The following is a 22068-nucleotide window of genomic DNA, read 5'->3' on the forward strand; positions in this document are numbered from 1 at the left end:
CATTTATCACAACGCGATTGAGAGATATTGCAAAAAAATTATTTCCATTCCTCCCTCTTCAATGGGTCCCTGTGCCCTTAGGAAGCATTTACGGACCCATGTTCATATGAACTTTTTTACTTAGTTTTGATCATAGAATCGGCCTGTTCAGGGTTGGCAGCTAATTATGAGACACCCTGTATAACCCAATAGTATTTTTAAAGCAGAAAAAATTATATTGTAGCCGTAGTGAAAGGGTTAAGACTAAACAACAACATCAACTAAATTAAAATGTAGCTAGGAGTAAAAAACTAAACTTGGAAATAAATATAGGTATCTATAATAAATTTAATCTTCTTTATGCTAATTTGTAAGTTTTTAGAATTTTCAAACTGTCAATTATGTTCTGTTCTTCCACTAAGTTTTGAATATGTTTCTATTTACCTCACCTATGAATTTGTTTTCCTCCATAGCCAGCTATAATATACAACAATAGTATCAAATTCTGCTTAGTAGTGCATTTGTTTTTAGACATGGCCAACTATGTTCTTCTTTTTTAATCAAGAAGAGAGAAATTTTTTTACGTTCTAGATTGTATGACAAACTTTGGAAACCTCAAAACGCCCTCTTTCTATGTCAACTTTTAACTTGTAATAATAACTGAGATTCTCCATCGTAATATTCAAAAAGGAATGTACCTACTCATACCCAAAAGTAAATTTATCAAAATCACAGAATATTTGAACATGTAGAAATATAAACAGTAAAGTTATAGACACATGATTTTTATATTTTTATTGTACATATTCTAGAAACATAATTTCTTTATGTAGTATGGTTTTATTTTCAGACTGGCACCTGGAAAAAGAACGGATACGGCAATGATACGAACGGTACTTTGAATTATTCTGGAAATAGCCTTAGTAGTGAACAGCTAAACGGTACTTTCGACAGTTCGTTAGCACAGAGCCCTCCATCCCCTTATCCAGAAGCCAGACGACAACTCGTTAGACCTAAATCACTCGTCGAGAAGGCCAGAATGAATGTCGCGTAAGTATTTATGTTCATCAAAAAAAAAATATCACTTATTTAATATTAATTTTTTTTGACAAATTAATACATTTCCTTCCAGCAGCAACCCATAAAATGAATGAAACTTAAAAATATCTGAATAATTTTAATAATTTGCAAACAATTTGTAAAATATTTTCTACAGTGGGTAATTTTTTTTTTAAGATGGCTGGATTCATCTTTGTCGATAATGGAGCAGGGCGTGAGGGAACACGACATACTGTGCCTGAAGTTTAAATTTTACGTGTTCTACGACCTTAATCCCAAGTACGACGCCATACGTATAAACCAGATATATGAGCAAGCAAAGTGGCAATTATTAAATGAAGAGATCGATTGTACGGAAGAGGAAATGTTGATGTTTGCTGCATTGCAGGTAAGCTGGTCACGATAACAGAGTATATTAACCGTCCCCAAAATGAGTCACACATAAATGGTAGTTATATCAAGCAATACTGATCAAGAAAATGTTTTTTCCTAAAATTGTGTACATAACACCCTGGGGGGGGGGGGATGGGGTGCGATGATGAATAAAACATCCGGTTTTTGTGAACTTTTTATCGATTCTGACTGGTATTCCTAATTAAGCTCAGGCATTACAATTTTTCGTTTATTTAAATCAAAATTACAAAATAACAAAAGGTATCAAAAATAATAAAAATAAAAAAAAAATAGGACTGGAGGGTAAACTGAAGAAAGGGAAAAACAGTTTATTTTATATAGATCTTTTTTCACAAATTTTTTTTCGGTCTATACTGTATTACAACAAAAATAATGCACATAAAAATTACGGACTTTTATTTTGAAGAGAATCTCAAAACTAAACTTTTTTTCCTTTGACTATTTTCTCTAACGTCAATATTCTCCGAGTTATACATGAAAGAAAAGAGAAAAATGTACCTTTTATTTAATTTTTTTTCACATTTTCTTGCGCTAACAATTATGCACAACTTTTTCAGCAGGCGCATATCGCAATTATCATTCTACATAATATTTAGAACTATTTCCAACATAAATTAGCGTTACTATATGAAACATCCATACAACCAACTTTTAAAACAGATACCGACTGGACTATATTGATATGAAAAATCCCTATAAATACTATCTGAATTTTGAATATTTTTGATATTGGCCTGGTTCTTGTTGGAGCCAGCAGGTATATAACCCAGAAACTTCACCGGACGTGTTGACTATTTATATTTATAAATCGTACCTCTGAAAATTATCAAATTTGAAGGGAAAAATGCCGGCCCTCTAAAAATTAACAGCATTTAATATAGGTAAATGATATACTTAATTTTTTCAAAGTATTTTAAATATTCTTTCATGAGATGCTAGGAATTTAGAGAATGATTTACATGCATACAACTCTATATGTAATATGAACAAAATGTCCGTAGCTGTCTGAAAATATTTTATTAGTGCTATTTCTTAATTAATTTATCTTTTTGGCTTCTGCTAATTAAAAAATAGTAAATAAACCTTTGCTCCACCTGTCTCAATATATGATGACTTTTCGACGGTCTATGAAAGCAGATAAACCAAAAAATTATGAAATATTGTATTTGAAATTTTATTCGAAAGGATGTATAAAGTGTTTGCAAATGGGTTATACTTCCCTGGATAAAAATAAACTGAAATGGATCAAGATACCTTAATACAATTTTTCTTCTTTAAAAAACTACAAGCCTTCAAGGAAAATAACCACCACTTATAAACATATTTTTATAAAATATGTCATGGGAGAGTTTTTGGGGTGGCCAAATATGAAGGTGAAAGAGAGGTTTTTTTTGAGGCACTATTTTATTTAATTAAAAAAATATATACAGGGTGTCCCGAAATTAGGGGGCAATATTTCTACAGGGTGTTCTATGTCGAAAAAGAATACTTTTTCTTTATATAAATGTGGATCCAAAAATTCTTCCTAAGGAAGTTATAGCCACTTAAAGGGGCCACTCTGATGATGGTTTTTTCTAAATAACTCCGAAACCAGTTGAGATAAATTATGAAATTTGGTAACTAGCTTGACTCTTACATGCGCAGTCTACTACTAAAACAAAATTTATAAATTTGCATTACATACGTTCTAACATTGGGCGAGAGGGGGGGTAAAATTTATCATAACTTTTTTATGCTTTGATTTTTTTGACTTTTGACTGAAAAGTATGAAATTTCAGTTTTTTAGTAACAAAAGGCATTATTTGTTCATATTGGTAGAATGTTCCATTTTTGTGTAAAACCCGTTTAAAAATAATGTTACATGTGTGAATCACCGAGAATTGAAATTGTCAATATTTTTTATCGTCGCAGGTTTTGAATAACAAAAATGCATTTGACGTCATTTACATTGACAGTTCAGTTATTTACTTTTTGTGAATTGTCCACGGGCAATTCCCCACACAAATTTTCAAATTAGATTTGCAATAAATGTGTGGGCAGGAATTTTAGGGGACCAGCTCCTTGGACCAATTCAATTTCCCATTTTTCTGAATGCAGAAGAATACTTAAACTTTCTGCAAAATGATGTAAGAGAACTATTGGATGATTACGTTAAACGTAAGCTTAACGTTACACTATCAACAAGAAGGGGCACCACCTCACTTTACCCATAATGTCATAAATTGGTTAAACGATCATTTTCCTGGCAGATGGATAGGCAGAGATGGCCCCATTCCATGGCCACCCCGATCTCTAGACCTAAACCTTCTAAATTGTTCTTCACAACCTGCTACGATAGAAAATATTGACAATTTCACGGTGATTAACACATGTAACATTTTAAACGGATTTTACACAGAAATGGAACGTTCTACTAATAGGGACCAAGTATCTTTTTTTAATAAAAAAAACTGAAATTTCATACTTTTCAGTCAAAAGTCGAAAAAGTCAAAGCATAAAAAAGTTATGGTCAATTTTAGCCCACTCCCCCCAGTGTTGGAACTATGTGATGAAAATTTCTAAATTTCGTTTTAGTAGCGGACAAATTATATAAATTTAAATCAACTTGTTTCGGAGTTATTTAGGAAAAACTATCATCAGAGTGGCCCCTTTAAGTGGCTATAACTTCCTTAGGAAGAATTTTTGGGCCCACGTTTATATAAAGAAAAAGTAATCTTTTTCGACATAGAACACCCTGCAGAAATAGCACCCCCTAATATTGGGACACCCTGTATATACTTCTTGCATGTTCCTGAAACGTTCCATAGAAAAATTTACTAAATTTCTTACAGCCACCTTAGTATTTTGAGGATGTTCTAATTTAAGACTGCAACGATTTTTTATGATTTTAATCAACTTCCAACCCAATGTTGCAGTACTATATCTTAGTAGACACTGACCTTTTAATTGAATTATTTGGGTCTAAATGCTGCTAAATATGTTCAATTACCAATAGGCAAAATGTCACTAATATATTTTACACTAAAAATTGATGATGGTTGTTCAAACAAAATTTTGTCACAAACTTCTTCATTTTTGAATTTTAGTCGAAGTACTGACGCTTGTCCATAAATTTTAATGTTTGTAAGTCATCAGGATCTAGGGGGCATTATGATCGACATCCCCATATCTAACAACTTACGCATTTTAAGTAACAGTTTGCCTCTTTTCATGGCATGCTTTCTTAAATCTGACGACGTTTAACGTGCTGCTCCTTGGTCGTGGACAGCCTAACTTCCCTAACAGTGGGCAATGTCAACAGTTAAACAGACCCTCTTGTCCTGCATATCTCATGATCTGAATTAAATTTTGAAATATTAGCCCGGTACTTTGAGTCCTGATTAAAATTGCTTATTAATGCCCGTTTGCACCGTTTAGAATTTAAGCCAAGTTCAACTGAACTTGGTTTAATTTTAAAACTAGGTTTAATAATCAGCTTTTGCACCACTTACTGCTGATTGTAGATTAATTTAAACTGGGCTTTAGGAATACTGTTTAGGTATTTTATTATGCTGCTAACTTATGTCCAGTTATGTTCGGAAAAAAATGTCATAGTCAAATTCTCAAACCAAAATTTTAATATGAGTACCATCAATGACACCTAACACTCTAGGAAATGATGCAATTTTATAGAACTCATGTTGCACACTAACAATTTCTTCTGGGTTTGGCATTTTTTTTGTATCTCTGATAAAGCCGAGCTATTACAATTGATACTCGTACAATTATTCTGGACACTGTTGATATGTCCATACCTGAAAAGTCTGCAATAGCAGACAAATGACCAGCACAAGCATAGAACCAATTGTTGGATAGGAGATACACTATTATTCCCAGAAATAAAAAATCATGTTAAGAATAAAAGCTTTTTATAACTCCAAAATTCTGATTGCCAGTTGCAAACTTACATGTCACTTGGACTCCTCTTCAATTAAAGTTAGCAAATGTAATGTGGTCTCTTTTGTCAACCTAAATCTGCGGAAAAATGTCATATTGTCCAGATTATGAAATAGATCATTTCTAATATAACTAGGAAATCCAGTCTATAATTTCGTGAATATCAAAATCATCCAATACATCAAAGTCAGAATCTGAATCCATTTCTAAGTTCTCAATGATGTCTTAATACCACTCACTCATACACAGTCCACAGGAAAAGGAATAAATGCCTATTTAAAAAAATTATAACTAGCAGCTAAGTACTGTCAATTGTGTCAATTTATATTTTCTCATTAATCCAAGTTTAAGCGGTCAAATTTGAGGGTTTAAATTAATCCTAGATTAATACATAGATTTGAAACGGTGCAAACAAAATGTTATAATTTAATCCAAGTTCAGACTTAACCCTGGATTAAACACTATGGTGCAAACGGGCATAAGTAGTTAATGCCGGTTTAAGAATAATCATTTTTTAATAAATATCTACTTTTGTAGTTCGAGCTACATTTAGTAGAACATTAAGAATGTACCATTAAGCCGAACTAAAAAGATTTGCAAAGGTAGGCTCATAAATAAAACTATAAGATCGGGGGATAGATTTGCTTACCTATGTAGTAAAGTAGAGTTCGAAATCAAGAAATAAAAGTTTAATATTTTTTTGCTGGTTCTACTGATTTCGTTATGGAGTTCTAGCGAGAGATTTCCAACCTCAATCTTCAATATGCGTTGCGATGTTGTGACGTTTTGACATTGACTAATGACGTACTATACTTAAAATTATGAGGTTGTAATAAATGTTGAATTTCTTATAAAATGCTATTAAGTCGCTTTCTCTAATCAAAATGTGCTAAAAAAAAATTGACGGAGAGCTGGTAGCCATTTTTGGGTACTTAAGGGTCCATTAAATTTTTAAAGCAACATTTTTTTTTGCAAAAAATATTCTTGACACTGAAATTTTTACAAAAATAGATATTTACAAAAAGACAGGTCGTTTAGGTGGGACATTTTACCTGCCAGGTGAGTGAGAATGTAATTATATACAGGATGTCACTCTTTATGGTTAGGACTTTAACCATCGATAGATCTCGTCAAAATAATGTAATTTTGAATTATTCACTTTTTCTTCCAAAGGCTTCTTTTTAGAGATATAAGCTCTTGAAAAAAAATATATTTTTTTGTTTTTTATTTTATTTTTCTTAAACTATAAAAGCCATTTATTTTATATTTAGTATGAAGTGTACGAATGAAAAGCTCTATCGATTTTACAAATTATTGTGAAAATAGATCAATCATAAGAGTCTGTAAGGGGCTCTGATAACCCCTATTTTTAATATAATTTCTACGCCACTGAAAAATTTTCAAAATGAATATATGTCCCACTGAAACGACCTTCAAAGTGCCTCAAGAATATTTTTTGCAAAAAAAATTTGCTTGAAAAATTTAATGGTCGCTTAAGCCCCGCAACCCTTCAGTCAGGTCTGCATTTTCATATTCAGGTATAACTAGAAGTTTTAAACAGTTTTTCAGTGCCTCAAATACCTACCCAAAAATGTCTACCAGCTCTTAGACTAAAACTCCTGATTCCATTTATTTATATCATCTGGTCGATGTCAAAGTATATTCATGCTCTGATCATTAATAAATTGAATTAATTATCTGCCATCTTCAAAAATGTCCTCAAAATCGAGATCTATTTCAGAATAGCACAAAATTTCATAGAATTATGTGAAATTAGATTGTCTCTTCCTCTGCTGTCAGATGTAAAATTAAAGAAATAACGGATGCCATTCGGTAGAATTCGACTGTTGATTAACTTGGCAAGCTGTCTGTTGATTTAACATGGAGATCGGCCATATTATTTAACCAGACCAGAACAAATCCTTCAATTAAATTTTAATGATCTCATATTTGTCAAGACTCAAAGTACGGGGCCTAAACAAAGTACGACAGTTGATTTTATTAGTGAAATATTATTGTTAAATATATCTTGTCTATGATAAATTTTTTATCGGTTTTCTAATTAGTTTGCTATTGAAATTTACTATCCAGTAATAATTATTTATGCGACCAATGCAACAAGTATGTCAAACACAGAGGAAGGCCGAGTTTAATGGTATGTCGAGTGCCAAGAATATTTTTTGCACAAGTTAGAATATTTTTTTCTACAATTGTCTGTCAATCGTTATCTCAGTAAAAAAAAACAGTTCATTTTGCCAATCTGTCCTGACGTAAAATAAATTATTTAAGTTTACACTACACGACATTTAGGTACTTGATTATCGAGCCGATTGCTGTAAATATCATTATAAGAATATAATTCCACATAATATGAAAAAAAGTTCTTTCTCGTTACTCCAACGTCAAAAGTGTCATTATTAAACTATCTATAGATTCAGTAGGATATAAAATAAACTAAATAGAACAAAAATAATATAAGTGTATACATATTCATATAGTAGGTATATATGATTTTATACCTGTTCATATGTAGCCATAAACATTTTACTTATAAAGGTTTATTCAATCAACATTAAAATAAGTACATGTACATGTAAAATTATCATTCAGCTTTTCAAAGGCTGAATATGTTTAGAAATGTGATAATATTTATATAAAATATTTATAAAAAGTAACAGAATATATTTCTTAGATATATAATCATGCATAAGCACTAAAATAAAAAAAAATCAGTTGCATTAACATGCGTACAGTATTAAAAAATTATAACACAAAAGTTGATACATTAAAAAAGATTTGCAAAAAAAAATTCTCAAATCACCTTAAAAGCTATAAAATGTAGTTATATGAAAAAATGACGGCGAGGTTGATTTTTCTTATAATTGTTTCTACCTTCATAATATATTACATAAGCAGGGTAAAACGTATTATCTTCATACTTCACGAAAACATGTTCATTTTCCTTTGTTGTCGTATCACAATTAAGTGGAGGAATAACTGTGTCCTCAGCACCCACAAATTTATTACTGACGAGGACGTTAGCCACAATCATGACCTTTTCATAAGTTTTGTCTCCAAAATATGTGGCATAATTTGATATTGGTGTAAAATACACTCCTTGCCCAAATCTGGTTCCTCGTGCGGTACCTTTCAATCTCCAGTCAAAATTATATTTGCAGATACTATCTATATTTTCTCTCTTTGTACCATGGAAAAGTTGCCTTGTACTAGTGCGGCCGTACCTTTTCTTGTAAGACTTTTCCATTAATTTATACTGCGCTAAAAGATATGGATTATATATTTTCATAATGTTGTTCACTTTGAAGCATCTTTTGATGGTACTGGTAAACAGGTTTTTTATAGCTGAGAACTCCAAACAATTGTCTTGCAGAGGTATTAGAATGTAAATATTATTACTGCTGGTTAAGCAAGTATAGTTTTCATCGTCATGTAAAAATTCGTATATCAGGTTCGAATTAACTTCAATAGACATTGGTTGAAAACTACAGTCCTCTGTAGTCTCATCTTTACTCTCATTAGTTTCACTATTTGTAATTGACAATCCTTGAAATTGAGAAATCAGGTCTTCCTGTAATTTTGGCATCTGCATTTCTTCTCGAAGGGTTTGCAACATTTGCTCCAAATTTGTATTTTCGTTTTGTGCACCGTCCATACTTCCAATATTGGTTTCAGAGTTCGAAAAACTGCTTATTTAATGTACTAGGAGTACTAGGGCTTCTCCTTAGAAAAAAAATCCCATTTACGCACTACATCACTACAATGAACAATCAAATCAACACTTCAAATCGGTGAATAATGACTGAATGACTATTGTAGTTAATTTATCTGTACTTCCCCGAGTCCCCGATATAAAAGCGCAGGATCAGCAATCAATGCAGTGTACAGTAGGTTCAGCAACTTTCTCATGTGATTAACATACAACGTTGCCAGATGCTATTCTTTCTGAACACTCATTGAACTAATAATGTGATTTTATAAAAATAAGTATAGTGAGAAACACCGATTCAAGAATTGTTTTAAAAAAATACACTTCTGCAGAAATAGTTTTGAAATGTACGATTGTGGAACAACTTGTAAGTTAGCATTGTCTCTCTTGCACCAGCTGTGTATTTCTTTTTCGCATTTTGCACTTAAATACATACTAACGAAAAAACGCATTGAAAGTTAACATATCAAATTTCTACATTATAAATCTCTCAAATTATTGCGCTCTATTGTTTCAGAAAAAAAGAACAATTTAAAATATTAGAAAATGCCATGCAGTAGTCGCATAATGTCGAATATATCGGAATCGCCATTCGTCGCCTACACCAAACCACAGAAGTTAAATAAAACAACCAGAATTATATCACGTTGTCGGCACCTTTGATCACTGATGTCTGTTTTCAGGGACCTTGAATGACGTAAATCCCCCACTTTTGGTATACAGTCAGGATTGTATTCGGTGAAATTTTATTGCGCTAAACAGGGATGTACTAACAAAAAAGCCATGAATTTATGTGCAGCAGAAAATGAGGTTAATTATGCAAAAGACTCGGTTATTTACATGAAAAAGTTTTATAAAGGCGAATTTTAGATTTATTTTATTTTTAAGTTAAACCAGTCTATTAATGAAATTATTCAATGTTAAAAATATTTATAGTTAAGATCAAACTACTGAATAATTACATATTCAATATTTATTAACATAAATTCATAAGTACAAGGCAAAAAATGTAAAATGAAAAGAATTGCGTAAACAAACATTTATTGTATAATATACAAATATATCTGTCATAAAACAAACTGTTTTTGAGATACAGTGTGTTGAAATTGTTACTTTCCAAATGATTTTCCTTAATTATCTCTAAATAGGGTAAAGATAAAAATGTAAAAATTTGTACACGAGTAAACATCAACTGTGCGTTAAGAATAATGTGCAAACGGTTTCTTTCTGAAAAGCAGTATCGCTGATACAGGTAATTGCAAAAAATATGTTAAAAGTCAAAATTTATTACATTTCTAAACGGTTTTGTATGCGCTAAAGCATACTGCAAAAAAAGGCATACTTGTCGACATTCGGTAGCATGTACCATTTTCGAGAAAAATTAAGTTGCATTTTTTTTGCTCACATAAACGGCATAACAAAATATTAAATTGAAAGAGGACTTTATCATTGAACTAAATTTATTTTAAGTTTCAGATTGTTGTAAACTAACATTTAAAAAAGTAAATCAAAATCAGGAAATGCCATATTTCCTTTCAACACAATTCATAGTTTTTATATTGTTCTTTATTTTCTAACACTTAATTTGTCCTCAATTTTACAGTACCTTATAGAATAATTATATATACACAATCATTTATTTACACCACAACAAAATAAATCACGTAAAACGACGCCAATGCTCAAGTGCTTGCACCGATCTGCGCGAATACCCCCACCACGCCAACTTATAATTCTGATTGTTTTATCTTCTGTGACCAAACCACATACTTCTAGATAGAAGTATGTGGACCAAACTGACCAAATATTTCTCATGTTATATGTAATTTGCTAGATATGCCAACCTTGCTTATTGTTCTACGCGTCAGCAAATTACACTATTACACCAGCGTTGCCATGTCAGTTTAATTTCCGCTAAATCTGATAGTTTGAACAGATGTTTGACGGCATACATTTTACAAAATCCGTTTTATGGAAAGTTTAGTGGTTCAAGAAAATAGTTTAGCGGATTATTAACGGAATTTTAATCTCTCAATTCTTGATTCAATTTAATTCCTGGTAATACTGGTATAGTCTTTCCGAAGTCAATTGAACATTTAAAAAAAACGTCTACAATAAAATTTAATGACTTTCATAGGCGTCCCTTAAAAAGTTTTCTGCTAAAGGTAAATAATTATAATAATTTGTATATAAAATTTCTATTATATGTTCATTTGCCCATCAACATATTTTAATTATTTATATCCTAAAACAATTTTATATTGATGGTAAATCTCGTTTTGTTCCGTTTCAAAAGGTCTCCAAAATGACATGTTATAATAATATTATTTCTCCCTTTCGCAATTGCAATATCAATGATTAATAGAAGGTGCCTACAATAAATTAAAATTACCTGAATCACACCAAATTCCGCATTGCTGCACTGCACTGCTGGGCAATTTGTCAATCACTTGTCAACAGCTGAGATTTATTGCCCAGTGGCCCAATGCAGCTGTGTTTGTATTTCGTTTGCCCGCACTCGCATTCTTCAACTGGGCGTATACATTTCTACCACCTCCACGTTTAGTTCGACCAGACCTATATATGGGTATGTCTAAATAAATATGGAAACAAGTTTTTGAAATATTTCAATGCCCAGTTGCTGCGTCAGCGACCGAACCTGGTACATACTGTCAACCTCTTGGTTCTTCAATTGATATCGGAAAGAGAACAACACTACTTTCACATATATAGCATCTCATTTGCATAAAAGCGATTAAATCTGCGGTGGTATTCTTTAACATGGTACGGCGACTATAAGCGATATAACCTTCAACTTTCACAATTTTTTTTAGTAACTGTCGTTAATAATATAGCAAAAAGGTTTAAACAGATTTACTTAAAATATCACAAAAAATCAAACAAATGTTTCTGTAAAAGTTACGCTTTATCTTGTGATATTTGTTTGTGACTTTGTGATAAAGTTATAGCACTGTAAGAAAATTATAGACTACAACCCCTGGATTCAATTAAATCATTTAAATCGATGTTTTCTTTTTTTTTTTTGGTTTTACGTCTAATAAATGGAATAATTAATAAGTTTTTAAAACCTATTGTATCGAAAATCAAAACCGTAAATTTTCTTTTTTTAATCAGCGGATTTCTGTCAACTATCTGCTGGAAACTGATTCTTTTGGCATTGGCAACACTGTATTATACTAGGACTTTTTTGAGGAGGAAAGGGTAAGGGTGGATAAAATGGATGCATTCAGGGATATTGTGCAACGCGTTCTGAAAATTATTGCTCAATTAAATATGATAATTTTGCATAAATAATTGATACATAGATACAGAAAGTTCCTCAGGTGTACAATGTAAACATTGCATTCAAAATCTGTTTTTCTCAATTAAAAAAATTTAACGTAATTTTAATATCTTTCTTTTTTTCAAACACTTCGTTTATATAAATAATTGAAACCTACCTATGTAATATGAATAAAGTTGAACCGTGATTACAAGCCACGTGACCAGTGATTTTGTTTGGAACAGTAATTTTATTTCCTTCACGTTGGCAATTAAATTTCAGTAAAATTAAAACAATAAGATACAGGTTACAATAAAACGCAACATTCTGTTTCACCGGCTGTGATTGGTGTAATTTTTCACGAGAATCATTATTATTGGTGACACCAAGATTTAGGGAATTTTCATTACCAACATCAGCACAGTATTGTTGGTTGCCTAATGCCTAAGCTCAGTTGTCACGTAACTTGTAAATGTACTCTTTTCTGTTTTGTGTTGTAAATTGTAAACATTTGTGAACGTTCTGTACAAAAATACTACACTTAGCTTCTGCAGTTTATCGAATAATATATAAGTGATCCATTCAGTTCTTTCTGTGGAACGTAGTCATAATTACGTTATAATAAAAAGTAGGGGTTTCTCTGGCTCCAAGGCAATAACCTATACACGCTATTGGTATATCTGCACATCCATAAATCCTGCAGGGCTTGTGATGGCTAAAATGAAAATGCCGGAGCTCGGAGTAAGAAAAAATATTTGGTAACTTGAATAAATAATACCAAAAATATATAAAAAAAAGTTCGTTATTAATATTGTTATAGTTGCCTATCCCAAAGGCTTAATGGCATTTAAAAAACCCTGGTGTCTTCATATACAAATCGAAATCAGTAGATAAATTGTTATAACATCTCGCAACAAACTACTACTTTTTCTACTTTGCACGTTCTACTAGTTAATTGCATTAACTTCATTAGGAAAATGCTATAGACAATTCCGTTTTCTGTACTAAAACCAATAATATCAATGATTTAGTAATTTTGGTGTTTTGCAATGTATATGCCAATGTCTGATGTGAAAATAATTTAAAAATTAATGAAATAAACCCTTGGGCCAAAAGGATAAGTCAAAGGTTATTTTTATGAAAATGTTGATATGTTTTTTGTACTATATTTTGTATTTGTCCGCTTTTTTCAGTTATGAAAAATATTTTTATAAAAATTCACATTTTTTCACAGGCAGCAAAATGCTCAAAAAATAAAGAGTAAAGAACAAATTAATTTAGAAGGATAACTAATTAATTTAGAGCAACGGATACAATAATAATATTAAAATATATATTTATGAAGTGCATAATAATTATTTAAATATTTTAATTACAATTGGATTATTTAATACTAAAATAAATTATGTATATACATATATATAAAGTTATCATTCAGTTTTTCAAAATCTAGTGATACATACATATGATAAAAGGCAATATTTATAACAGAATGGGTATATAAATATTTTTATAAACATATATAAAAAATGATGCATAAAGTACAAAAATTCTGTATATACTTAGTACATTTACACATACGTAACGCCCTCAACTAAAAGCCATTGAAGACCTACATTTATTTGTGGGTTTTCACACAAATAATAAAACTTAATTATTGTCAGGTGGTAAAAATTTGATTTTTATATTAAAGAAACCTAAATCTATATGATAAAATTTGATTACATTAAAAAATGGTGACGAGGTTGTTTGCTTGTATCTATACCTTGATAGTATATAATATAAGCAGGGTAAAATGTATTATCGTCATATTTCACATAGACGTGTTCATTTTCCTTTGTTGTCGTGTCGTAACCAGTTGGAGGAATAACTGTATTTTTAGCACCCACACATTTATTACCTATAAGAACGTTTGCCACAATCATAACTTTTTCAAAAGTTTTGTCTCCGTAATGTGTAGCATAATATGATATGGGTGTAAAAGACACTCCCTGTCCAAATATATGTCCTCGTGCAGTACCTTTTAATCTCCAATCAAAATTATATTTGCAAATGTTATCTATATTTCCTTTTCTTGTGCCATGAAAGAGTTGTCCTTCAGTAGTAGCATAACCGTATCTTTTGATGTAACAATTTTTCATTAATTTGTACTGTGCCAGAAGATAAGGATTATATATCTTCACAATACTGTTTACTTTGAAGAATTTTTTGTTGGTACCAGTAAACAGATTCTTTATTGTGTGAAACTCCATAGAATATTCGTTTAGAGGTATTAGATTATAAACATTACTGTTGTTGTTTAAGACTGTGTAATTTTCATCGTTATATAAAAGTTCATGCAGAAGATTGACTATAACAGGCGTCTGTGGCAAACTATACGCGCTTGTAGTCTCTTGTTTATTCTCTCTATTTGAAATAGATAATCCTTGAAACTGATATATTAAATCCTGTTGATTTTGCGTCACAAATTCTACTTCCTTATACATTCTTAACATTTGTTTCTCATTATTTCCATATTGGTTTTGTGCACTAAGCCTACTTCCAACCTGGGCACCAGAATACGAAAATGGCTTATTTAACGTACTCGTAGCTCTGGGAGGTTCCTCCTTTGAAGAAAAAAGTCCCATGGTTAGACACTGCAGTTAATTTAACACCTCGGACTAACGAACGATCACTTAATAATCTTGATATGACAGGTCAAATGATTTTTGTGTACTTCCCCGATGCCGAGAAATCCCAAGACCAGACCAGCACTACCAACAGTAGGTTGAAAACAACTTTCTCTTACGTAGAGTCGACTGTCATTAATATACAACGTTGCCAGATGCTTTACAAAAACTGCAGTTGTACGACTAAGTAGCTGATAAATTCACATCAAATTGACGTTTATTAAAATTAAACACAAATGTTGTTTCAGAAAGACCTATAAAGTTTTCAACGTATTTGCTCTTTTAAAATCATTGCGCACCGGAAATATTTCCGCCCTTATTATTTGAGTGTGATTTGAGTTGTTACTGTAGGACGAATATATACTCGGTGCAAATAAATCGAAAATTAATTGGATGATACTTTTACGAAAAAGGAAAAGTGTAATCATTCGAGAGTGGCAGGATAAACCGACTAATAACATTGGGAATATTTACAACTGTCGTTATATTTTGAAAAAAGTAAGAATCAAGTTCGATATTTCTGAATTTTAATTTTTGTAAATTACATTTTTAATATCCCACAAATATAACCGATCACGTGATCGGTCTACTAAACAGCTTATTTGTCATACATGTGGCAACTATGTTTATTATTCTGCCCCGTTAATAAAGACGGTGCAAAGCGCATGGCCGCGACTGCTGTAATCTGGGATCTGGGAATTTGTAAAAATAGTGTATATAGGTAATATAGGTATATCGAACAGAACTATTATTAGTAGAGATAATAAAGATAATAATCAGTAGTACACACAAAACGCATACTAAACTATTACACTTGATGGGAAGAGAGAAAGGGTATTTAGGGAAAATGCAAAATGAAATTACGCGATCTAAGTTTTTTGTAAACAAGGCTGCAACGCGTTATAAAAATAGATTATTGCAAGTTGCTGCTTCTAGTTGCAAATGATGTAAATATATAAATTGAATGTCGTCGGACTCGGTGGAGGGGCTGGGGTGTCAAGAGACAATAATTGCTTTAGAATCTTTTATTATTATGACAATACACAATTTTCAGTTATTTTATCTATATATTATACCTATGCAAATAAAAAACAATCATGCGTAATATGTGGAAATAGCCAGATCTAATAGCTATTTTTACGTGTTGGTATTTGTCAAAAGTTATATTAAAAAATACAAGATATTTCTTTAAAAGATTGCATACCTATATTTTATGTTAATAACATTTATCTAGATATTATTTTTTATTTTTATTTTGAATTATTATTAATTACTACCTAGTTATTTATTGGATATTACTGGAGTAATTCAATGTTAGTTGGGACATGTAATCCAGAGTAATTTTCTGCAATGAAATTGTCTGAAGTTAGATATCTTCACTGTCGACCTCATTTCATAGGATTTTTTTAGGAAAAAATATTTTTATTTCATGTGAATTAGCTTAATACCTTTATAATAATAAATTTTATAAATACTATTTTATGTATGTGCCAAAAGTTAAAAAATTGTCATGGAAATTTTTAATTTCCTAAAGGAATAATTTTTTTTTGACTTGATACATTTATCGTTGTGTTTAAAATCTAAAAAAATAAATAAAAATTTCAGTAAATCGTAATTCAATTTTTATTGTAATTTACTCCACTATTAAGATATTTCAATAGGGAAAAATGTAAACATACTTATGTAAAAGGTCTTATGGGATCAAAATATGCAATGACAGAAGACCAGTTAAACATCAATTAAAAAAAGATAAAAAACTGTATCCTGTATTTTTTTTGTAGAAAATAATGTAGGGTATAAGTACCTACCTATGCCTAATAATCAACAAAACATTAACTTTTTATTTTTAGGACAGATGCGGTTTCACAAATTTAGAAAGTGTTCTCTGAAAAGCAATTTTTATAATATGTAAGATGAAATCGTCAAATATTTACGAGAAATATATTATGTTACTTATATACCGATGCATTAATAATCTTGCTTTCTTTAAACACAATTATTTCAATAATCCGAAGTATGAATATTTTTCGAATATTTCACTTATAAAGTATCAAAACTATGACACATTTATATCGCTGATACATAATTAAAAATTACAGCAAACTAAAAATTTTGAAATGTAAAAAATAAACATGAAGTGTTTTGTCACTCAATATTATTCTACATTGAAAGTTAATGTGAAACATATATAACCAATTTCGCTAAAAACTCCTTATATGAATTTTTATTTAATTTTAAAAATTTTAATTCAAACCGTACACCATTATTATCATCTGGTGACATACTAGAACTAGACTATGAACATTGTTATTATAGAAAACTTTTGATTTTAGTTGCAAGTCAAACTGCAAGCGAATCAACCTCAACCAACATTTGATAGTAATGGGAGTGGTGCTCCGTCTCCAATAGAGGACGACATAGACGCTGCCTTAAACAACTTGCAGACTACTCTAGAGGGATCCAGCATCAATAGTTTTTCAAATGACATCACACAAGTGCCTGAATTAAAGGATCAGTTGAGATTCTTAAAGTAAGTACTTAGCTTAATAATGAAATACTCGATTATGCAATATTAATTAGGTAGTTATTTTTTGTTCTATGTTATCATCATCTATACATTAGAAATTATTACACTTACATGTTATCTTGGTTTCAGGCCAAAAAGGTTTACGTTGAAAGCATACAAAAAGTACTGGTTTACGTGTAGAGATTTGCACCTTTACATGTACAAAAGTCGAGAAGAAATGATGCACGGGCAGAATGCTGTCTTCAACATAAACCTGAAGGGTTGTGAAGTGACGCCTGATGTTAACATCAGCCAAAACAAGTATGTTATCAAATTGGAAGTGCCCAGTTCTGAAGGAATGTCAGAAATGTACATTAGATGCGATGATGTATGTCGAAATTACCTCCTTTGTGTGTACATATATGCTTTACTTATTTTTATTTTAGGAATCTCAATATGCCAGATGGATGGCCTGCTGTAGACTGGCGGCGAAAGGACGTTCTCTTGCTGATAGTTCCTACGAATCAGAAAAGAAAACCATTTTAGACTTCTTATATTTGCAGAAACGCGCTGAAGAACCTGTGATTAATCCAGACAGTCTGGATATTCAAGTGGAAGATTTTATTGCCCCCAAATATTTGAAAAAGTCTAAAGGAAAGGTAAGTAAAAGTTGGAGGCTGTGGTTCATTCTCAGCATGTAGATCAATAAAGAGTGCGGGGAATGCAATTTCTTGGGCGTATCATTTTAAAAAAATTATTAAATATAGAACAAATAGATATATCAATATTGGTTAAAATTAGATTATATTGACAAATCTACACTCAGATTGGTATATACATAATGTCCAACAGGTGGGCAGGTCCTTTTTTATTTATATCGGGTGTCCATTGGGTAGAGCGAAAAAAGTGGCTATGTAAATATGCAATTTATTTAAAATTCGTTTTCAAATAAAGCCAGAAAAAAAACGATCTTGCAAAATTTCGGGTTTTCGGATTTCGCGTCAACAGTAGACTTTGCAGTTAATACTTTTTATTGCTGAAATCTCAAATCATCCTGAGATAATTTATCATTTGTGCATTTGTAATTCAACTTAGATGTTTATAGCAATACTGTACAAAAATAAAGTTTTGGGTCAAACAATGACAGTTTTTTTATTTTTTTCCGTAGAATTGAATGGTGTAATCAGTTTTTGAATGTTTTTTAATTTAAACAAATTATCAACAATAACTGAAAAATTCATTGTTGCAAGTCATTTTTTATTTTTTTGCATTTTTGAGCATGTTTTTGAAATGTTTTTACAGATTTTTTTATTTCATCAAAAAGTATATGTCAAAACGAAAAAAATGATTACCGGCAGAACTCTGTACGATGATTTTTTTAAGTAGAATTTTTCTTTGAAAAAAAAAGTATTTCAGGCTGAAAAAAATGAATATCTCGGAAACTTCTTGATTTTTTTATTTAAGGTTAAGATTAAGGTTAAGGTTATTTAAGACAGAGAAAGGTATACTTTCACCAAGTTTCGTCAAAATTAAATTATTTTCGCGGAAATGAGAAATAAAAAATGAAAAATCAGAAAAAACCTGTTTTTTGCATTTTTCTCGGAAATTTTGAGGTTATGTTAAAAAGTGACCTCCACAAAAGTTGTAGATTTTTGCATGATCTACAACTTTTGTGTTGGATACCTTTTTGTTTGACGTCAACTTTCGCCAGAAATCCCAATGATACAATATTTCATAACTTTTCAACCCCCCAAATCAACCCTCCGCCGCCCCTGCTCACGCATTAATTTTTTTTAGATTTATTATAAGCCCTTTTACCATTTCCACTTATAAAAGTCCAGGTAACAATTTTTTTTTTTCTCCAAGTGTAATATGGATGGATTATTTGTACTGAGGGTATTTTTGTAAAAATCTACTAAAAAAAAAATGTGTCCCAATATAATAATGCCATATGTCCATACATATTTATCTTTCAAAGTTTTGACTACATTTACAGGGTGATTATTTAAATTTTGAATATTACTTTTCCTGTCTCTAAAATGCTTATAGTTGACAATATTTTCCCACTTACACGCATATGACGTGAAAGGATACATCGAGAAATGAAACTGTACAGCGCTGATCATCTCTCTTTTTATGCACGATGAGCAGACAGAAATGGGTGGTTAAACAAAAGAACATTTCTAAATAGGTAGCGCAGGTTATCGTTATGTTATCAGTACAGTATGTGAAATGAACAGTACAATACAATTTATATGCAGAGAATGCACAAAATCATTGTATCAGATTAGTAACTTGTAAAAATTGTGATTTATATTTCTGAGTACTGCTTATTATTTTGGAACTCGGGTATGGATTGATGATGTTTTCCAAATGCATATTTTAATTTGTATTTAATTTCATTTTTTTTTTACAGTTAACACAAAGAATCCTGGAAGCACACGCAAACGTCAAGGACCTAGGGTTAATCGATGCCAAAATGAATTACATCAAGGCTTGGCAGTTGTTGCCAGAGTTCGGTATAACACTGTTTGTGGTTAAATTTATGAATTCAAGAAAAGAGGAATTACTTGGCGTCGCATACAATCGCATAATGAAAATGGACATAAATTCTGGAGATCACCAGAAGACATGGCGTTTCAATACCATGAAAGCCTGGAACGTCAATTGGGAAAACAAACATATGATGGTCCAGTTTGAAGAAGAAAATATCGTATTCAGCTGTCTGTCGGCCGACTGCAAAGTCGTGCATGAGTTCATCGGGGGTTACATCTTTTTATCTACCCGATCGAAGGATGCGAGTCAGACTTTGAACGAGGAGCTTTTCCATAAATTAACCGGCGGTTGGTCGTAAACTTAGTGCCTATTGCAACGTTTGCCTTTCACAAGACGTCAATTATTGTTATGATTTAAAATTTATACATGTTCGATGAATTTGAAATATTTTCTAATATGCACGAGGAAGCAATTTATAAAAGAGGCTGAATATTTGGAAGGTATGTTTCAGCTATTCTTCTGTAATATATTAATTAATACATAATAATTGTTATTTTTATTGTATATAAAAAGTCAGTATTTGCCATAAATACATATATATTTCATATATTTATTACTCTGTAACATAAATGTAACCGCTTATTTACATTGGTTCATATTGTTGCTTTTTAAATGTTAATTGTATTAATATTACTAAAGTGTTAGACAATATATTTTTACCAGGTTTACACTTCCGACATATAACATACATAAACATTTTATTGTATAAAGTAAATAATAAAATCTTTTAACAGTTAGTGGCAGTTTTATTTTAAGTTTTTAGGAAATAATTTATTTTTAAATTTTTTTATAGTAGAACCTCCTAATAGTGGACGTCCATGGGGAATTCCAATATATCTGATATACAGGGTATCTCATGGTGACAGCCCATTGGAATTATTTCAGAGACTACTTTGATTTGAATTTTGAAAATTTGGGATACCGGGTTTTCAGGCATGTCCTTCTCAACTAAAATAATGGCGTCCACGTACCACTTCCAGTTATACTGGAGGTCGCCATCAACTTGCTTATTTTAAATGGAACACCCTATATATTATTGCAATTTTGGATTCTACGTGTTATTTTAGATGGACTTTTATGAAATTTCCCTATTCCTAAAATTAACCGTTTTTGAGATATTTAATTTTTTTCAAAAAAATGAATAACTGACTAGCTTCAAACCATGTGTAATTTATAGTAAGAAAGATAAAGCAACAATATAGGGGGGATAGCTAGACCCCTAAGCTTCCCATCCATACTTTCAAAGCGGCTTAATTGCATACAGGGTGCTAGAAACTTAATGCCGAGTTTAGTTAACTTCAAACCTTCATAAGTCGTTTTTTTTTAAATGGAATACCCTGTATGTTTTTCTTTATTCTGATCAGTGGAGGCAGGTGAACATTGATTGAATGTGTTTTGCTTAGGGTTGTTACATTTGGTAAATTGAATTCCGAAATATTAAATATTAAGTGTCTCTAAATGGCGTGACCTAAACAATTTAAAAATTGTGAAGGTCACGCGTTTTCCTGGCACTTCTGAATTTCAAGGAACAATCCATTTATACAAAAATACAGAATTTCACAAGAACGATTTTTGAAATTGATACCTTTTTGAAATATCTATTCACGAATTACCTACTGACGGTATAAATAAATTGGAATAAACTAAATATATTTTAATAAATTGAATATTGTTTATAAACAAAAAAATCGTCTGTGAAATTTACCAACAATTCAACGAATTTTAATTTTCCTCGCCATGTTATGATTTTTTCTTTATATTTTTTTATATATATGTACATTATATTATATTCCGGGAGTTATACGTGCAAATCCGAAATCCGGGACCATACAGCTAATTCCCGGTACAATCACAGAAAATCCCGGTCATACCCATGTGGCTAGATGTTCTTTTAATATGTCGTCAAGATCTGCACTAAAATTTATGAGTCCACGAAACA

General features: G+C 31.0%; 2 protein-coding genes across 2 annotated transcripts in view; one reads left to right on the forward strand and one right to left on the reverse strand.

Moving 5' to 3' along the window:
• Positions 1–20866, forward strand: part of LOC108909179 (unc-112-related protein) — a 77057-nt gene extending 56191 nt beyond the window's left edge. Inside the window, exons 3-8 of the mRNA XM_018713427.1 lie at positions 830–1029; positions 1216–1426; positions 17401–17597; positions 17724–17961; positions 18020–18232; positions 19990–20866. Coding sequence (XP_018568943.1) covers positions 830–1029; positions 1216–1426; positions 17401–17597; positions 17724–17961; positions 18020–18232; positions 19990–20427 — 1497 coding nt within the window. The 3' untranslated portion in view covers positions 20428–20866. The remainder of the gene's footprint in view (positions 1–829; positions 1030–1215; positions 1427–17400; positions 17598–17723; positions 17962–18019; positions 18233–19989) is intronic.
• LOC108909180 (TCDD-inducible poly [ADP-ribose] polymerase-like) lies at positions 7970–9240 on the reverse strand. The gene has a single exon (XM_018713428.2). It carries the CDS (start codon positions 9059–9061, stop codon positions 8231–8233), a length of 831 nt encoding a protein of 276 aa, XP_018568944.1. The 5' UTR covers positions 9062–9240; the 3' UTR covers positions 7970–8230.
• Positions 20867–22068: the final 1202 nt, after the last annotated feature.

The sequence above is a fragment of the Anoplophora glabripennis genome, unplaced genomic scaffold, assembly GCF_000390285.2.
Source record: "Anoplophora glabripennis isolate ALB-LARVAE unplaced genomic scaffold, Agla_2.0 scaffold318, whole genome shotgun sequence".
Taxonomy (NCBI): Eukaryota; Metazoa; Arthropoda; class Insecta; order Coleoptera; family Cerambycidae; genus Anoplophora; species Anoplophora glabripennis.